Source organism: Pyrus communis, chromosome 4 (genome assembly GCF_041283825.1).
Source record: "Pyrus communis isolate YQ-2024b chromosome 4, ASM4128382v1, whole genome shotgun sequence".
NCBI lineage: Eukaryota > Viridiplantae > Streptophyta > Magnoliopsida > Rosales > Rosaceae > Pyrus > Pyrus communis.
This window is the reverse complement of record NC_142568.1, coordinates 12,419,289-12,424,910: the sequence shown is the minus strand read 5'-3', so window position 1 is coordinate 12,424,910 and position 5,622 is coordinate 12,419,289. Positions and strand designations below refer to the sequence as shown.

The 5,622-nt window shown below is 39.1% G+C and overlaps 1 protein-coding gene across 3 annotated transcripts; it reads left to right on the top strand.

Annotated features, from left to right (window-relative positions):
- The first annotated feature begins 1,544 nt into the window (after positions 1 to 1,544).
- On the top strand, positions 1,545 to 5,415 carry LOC137723432 (uncharacterized). Of its 3 annotated transcripts, none has more exons than XM_068462631.2 (5): positions 1,545 to 1,848; positions 2,035 to 2,135; positions 3,256 to 3,372; positions 3,555 to 3,656; positions 5,146 to 5,415. In XM_068462631.2, the coding sequence occupies exons 1-5, from the start codon at positions 1,617 to 1,619 to the stop codon at positions 5,314 to 5,316; spliced, it is 723 nt and encodes a 240-aa protein (XP_068318732.1). In that variant the 5' UTR covers positions 1,545 to 1,616; the 3' UTR covers positions 5,317 to 5,415. The 3 variants fall into 3 exon arrangements, with proteins under 3 accessions (XP_068318732.1, XP_088548626.1, XP_088548627.1); XM_088692500.1 differs by having other exon boundaries at positions 3,951 to 5,346; XM_088692501.1 differs by lacking the exon at positions 3,555 to 3,656.
- Positions 5,416 to 5,622: the final 207 nt, after the last annotated feature.

Genomic DNA, 5,622 nt, shown 5'->3' with positions numbered 1-5,622 from the left:
GAAAAAATATCGTGGCCCAGCCTTATTGGGTTGGTGGTGGTGCGAGCAAGGACCTACAACACGATTGTAGGCCATTGGTTCTCAATGAGGGCTACGAGTGCAGCCTAGTTATGGCAGGCTATTGGGTCAAGCCTGGGATAAAGCCCAATAGCAACAATTATTGGGTTGAGCCAAAACAAGGCGCATGAGCAAGCCTAGCCAAAGGCTAGCTTGCGGGTTGGCACTAGAAGCCTAGCCAAAGCTGGCTTTCGAGTTTAGGCCGGATCAGGGCAAACCCAACAGCATAGGCTGTTGGCAGCTTGGGCCGAGTGGTGGGTGAAGCTCAGCAAGCATCTGGGGCTTGTTGCAGGTAGGCCTAAGGCACAGGACAAAGCCCAGCATCATGGGGATGCTGGTTTTAGGCTAAGGACATGGTAAACAGGTAAGGTGCTCCATGTAGATGGGCTGCAGGCCAGCGACGGGGCTTGGCTCAATGCTTTGGCTTACAAATTCCACATAGAATAATAATAATTGCGTAATGCATGAAATGTGTGTGTGTGTGTGTGTGTGTGTATTGGAAGGTAAATATAAATATAGGGGTTCATGCATCATGGAGAATGTTTCCATGCTTCGTGGACGTTTCAAATATCTTACTTTATTTTAAGCGTACCTAATTGGCAGAAAACAAATAAAAGCCTTTGAATTTTGTAGAAAAAAAACCTCATCCACAATCCTTCAATTCCTTAACTTCTGGTAAGAACGTGCTGATAATTTGTTGCCTAATTTACTGAATAATATAAGGGCATAGAGAGAGGGGGTGCGGCAACATAGAGAGAATAGAGAGATGTGTAATTCTGAGGTGTGTGTTAATCCACCCCATTGTGCCTTTATTTATAGTAGTAAGGAAGGTAAATTCCTTACCCCACTAGGATTACAACTCTAATAGGATAATAACTAGTCTAAGAGATATGGTAGAACCTCGTAAGAATATCTCATATATGATAGGATTTACATAATCATATTCATAATCTAATAGGACTACAACAAATTTGAATTAAAGTACACATCAAGGGACTGTAATCACTATGTTATCCAACACCATTTTTTTATTAAATTTCAATCTTTTTCAAGAGTTAAAGTTCAAAAAAAACCCCTTAATTATGTTACTCTCCACAATGTGGCATGCTAACGGGTTAGCAACAAATTTCACAAAAAATTAAAAAATTTAAAAAAAATAAAAAAAAAAAGTAGTACAGAACTAATCCATTCAATTTCTTACACAATTTGTTAACTTAACATCAAACGACACAAAAAAAAAATAAAAAATGTTTTGGGTTGAGTCATTAACTGATTGGCTCGTTATCTGATCACTTGGAAGAACCCGTTATGAGTTTAACACAATACGATTTATTAAGATAACATGTTAATACCAACACAAAAAACACAACCCTACCGAGTGAGTTGCTAGAACCTTGCAAAAAGGGTAAAAAATACAACTAACAACTAATAAAACGTCCGGTACTTCCACGTGGCCATCCATTACATGTGGCGTCAAAATCGCTTCCTTTCCCTTTCCATTATTTTTATTCTTGGTCTCTCCTCTTTCTGTCTCTCTCTGCAACTCCACTCCGTCTCCAATGGCTGAAACCTCTGCTGCGCTGTGCCTCTCACCCTTCACTTCCCTCTCTTCCTTCATTCGCGCTAAAGACTCCTCTTTCTCTTCATTCTCCACCGATTTCCCTCCAAAATCTCCAAATTCCCACCCTTGTCCCTCCCGCCTTCTCCGGTTTCCCGCCAAATCGTCCTCCGATTCGTCCAATTCCTTACCCGACGATCTCTTCGGCTTCTTTCCTTGGTCCAATGACTCCGGTAGGTACCCATCTTAATAACGCACACATCATTTTCACATGTAATTAGAAAGTATAATTTCCAAGCTAATGGGGTTATTAATTTAACATTCCTGATTATTATATGTGTTACTTTTACTGTTTGATCTTTTGGGGTTTTTTTTTTTTTTTGTTAAAATATTTTTAACTGTGTGATCATGTTTGGCAGAAATTGAATGGGTTCCTCAGGAGAGAGTCACATTGTTCACTTCTGATGGGCTAATTCAGATTGGAGGCTCCATGGTCCCTCGACGTCTCACTTCTTCGAATGTATGTTATCTCCATATTTACCATTTTGATTTTGTATTAACAGATAATTAATGAAATAGTACTTTTGGTCGATTAGGCCTGGATTGGTTTCTAGTATTCGGATTGATTATATAAATCACTATTAGAAAATGGATTAATCATTATTGAATCTTGTTTGGTTTCTAAGGTTAGATTAGATATCACTGTAGAGCATATGTTGAATAAAAACATGGATCTAAACTTCCTAATTTTGTCAAAGTTGAAGGTAGAAGAGGGATCAGTCATGAAGGAAACTTATCCCTCGTAATCAAAGGTTCTAAAAGGCGCTAGTTGGGCGGCTTGCAAGTGCCTAGCGCCTAGGTGTCTAGGCCGGGGCCTAGGCAGTTTTTTAATTTTAATTAAATTTATCATATCAAATATAAATATATGTCTAATTATACTTAAAAATTTACATAATTGTATGGGGATACATAAATTGAAAATAGAATGATATATAAATTATAAAGTACCATAACATATTGAGAACATGGGGAACAAGCATGTAATGAGTATTCATTCAAATATCCAATAAGTCTCTTACAATTTATGGAAAAAATATGTAAATGGAAGTTATCTATTTTCTATCTAAGTGAAAGTGGCAACCTAGGCAGTCTAGGCGGGTGCTAGGCAGGTCTAGGCGGCTAGGCAAACACCCAGGCAAGTCGAGGCCTACCTAGGCTCCCTTTCTTATTTTTCAAACGCCTAGGGATTAATCATGGAGGTGGCCAGCCGCCTACCGCCTAGGCAGGGTGTAGGCAATGCTAGGTGGGGAGTTTTAGAACACTGCTCGTAATATGACAAGTTTTGTTATGCTCAGAATGGATACGTTTTGTTGATGACAAATGCATCTTCTATCTTCAAGTTGGAGTAAATATGGAAGTCGTATACACTTCTTCCTTGTAATATAAATTGAATCTGGTGAATTGTGGAATCCATTCCAATCATAGACACCAAATGAGGCCTTATATTCCTTATGGATTCTAATGAGTACCAAAGATATAGTTTTTTCTCTCTCTCTCTCTCTCTCTCTCTCTTTGGGGATCCCCTTTTTTGTACTGAATTTGCTTTTTAAATCATCTAGTTGAGTGTGTATGCTTGACAGAAGAAGCAAGGTCGGTCAAAGACTAATCAAAGATTTCAGAGATTTAAAGAGAGTGATTACATGGACACAGAGCAGGGTTTGTGTCTGGGTGCTCTCTTTGATATTGCAGCGACAAATGTATAGAATCCTTTCCTTACTACTATTTCTTGTTATAAACCACAATTTTGTTTTCTGTGCTCTAGTTTTATGTATGTGAAACAAATGTATACAATCCTTTCCTTACTACTATTCCTTGTGAAAAACCACAATTTTGGTGGTTGTGTGATCTAGTCTTATGTATGTGAGAATTTGCTATCCAGGGCCTTGATACGGGCAGGAGACTTTGTATCTTTGGCTTTTGCCGTTCCATTGAGATGCTAAGCGATGTTGTGGAAGACACTGTTTTGGAACGTGGTGGCGAGGTGTTTTTTAACTCCATGTTCTAAACATTTTACCATTTGATTCTTTTTCGTTTCAGAATCATTTCATTACATTGATTGTCATCAAGAACTAAAGCTATGTGTTTGTTTTCAATACTTTGTCTCCGTTTCCATAGCCTTATGGTCTAAGTATTAGAGAATCATTTCCAAGACATCTCAGGCTCCAAAAACTCATCTTGTTTTATTGTCTAAGAGGCCCACTGATATCACCTATGAAAAAAATGATATATGTGTTTCTTGTGTAGTTCTGTTGAATTCTTTGTATCTTTATTGCAGTGTGTTCTTAGTTTCTCACTTCCGTATACATGTTTTATTTCAAGAGGTGGAAATAGAGGGTTTTCCGGAATAGGTGTAAATTCAATGTCTGATTGAGAGCTGGACTGGTGAACTTTTGGTCAAAATTGTATTAGGCTTTGGTTTGTCTAGCAAATTGCACTGCGAACATTTTACTACGTACATATCATATAGGCCATTGACAATTGTCCAGTCCAGTGACGGGCCAGGTAAGAATTGTCGTTGTCCATTCTGGTTGGAGCTAAGGGAAACAGATTTCTTTAATTCCCTAAATTGTCTTTTTGGACAAAATTAGGTTATTTGAAAGATGATTAAAATTTGCTGCCTTGGTAAGTTGGTCTTTGATACCTTTTGAACCTGAGAAGCTATATTCCCTGGTAACAATGTTGCACGAGACGAATGTTCTCTGGTGACGTGTTACCAGTGGTGGTCGTATACAAGTTTTGCGACAAGTGGCTTTTCCCTGTACCCATTCTCTGTGGAGGTAGGCTCTAAAAGAAAGCAGCAAACCTTGTGAATGGTGCTAAAGTGCCCATCATCACAAACTAGAAAATAAGTGCCATCGGCAGTTGTAAGTTAGATGGCACGTTAATAAGAGTTGGGGGGTTGATACTGCAAACATTCACCACTCAAGAATTTTCTTACCTGGGGAGTGAAGATGGCAAGGACCACCTATACGGTGATGGTGGCTCCATTTGGAAATTAATTGTTAGGTTATACTTGGAAAGAAGTCGGATGCTTCAAGTGATTAACCTTCCATATTGTTGTGACTATGGAAGATTTTCCTAATGGAATTCTTGTGCAGCTGAACTACTACACAAAACTAGACTTATGAGATGAACTAGCCACTCCTTGAGAAGGAAAGGAAAGATGGAAGCACTTCAAAAATTGACACAGGAAAAAAAAGAGAGACGAGGGTACGAAAAAAGTCGAAACGGTGTTTGAACAGGTTAAATGGTTCCAGGTCTTGGCTCCAGTACCTGGAGCTGAAGCAAGCACTCTGCCTACTCTAGGAAAGGGTCATTCCAGTAGACATATTTTCTCTGCTCCTGGGCTGGTCACTGTATCTTGTTTCGTACATGTTTATTTTGCATGTTTGACATTGTGGCTAAATTCTCCGGAGTCCTGGATAAGCTTTTTGTTTTTAGAGTTATGGTTTTGTCCATTTCAATTTCAGGTTGTCGCTGCAGAGAGAGCCATGAAAGGTGGTTTGCAAGAGAAGCTAAGAATGACGGTTGCGGTGCCGTTACTTTGGGGGGTCCCTGCTGCCGCCGAAACACTTCACCTTGCCGTAAAGAGTGGCGGAGGAATTGTAGACAAAGTTTATTGGCAATGGGATTTCTTATAAAAACAAAAGATTAGTATCCCTTCCTTACCATTATTTGTGCATGTTGTACATAATATTGTTTCATTCCAAATCAAATCAGCCGTCTCCAGTTTCTTACCATTATTTGGCCACATTAAACAACTCCTCCATCAGAAAACTAATGGTGAGCGGCTTACATGGTGCACTGTCATTGTGGCGTTTCTTGCTAATCATACAATGTCACGTACAAAGAACATTTTACGTAGCATTGTGTCAATGGACAAGACGCGCCCGGTTACGGTGTATCTGAACTGAGGAAGGCCTTTATCTTTAATGCCTATTTTAAGA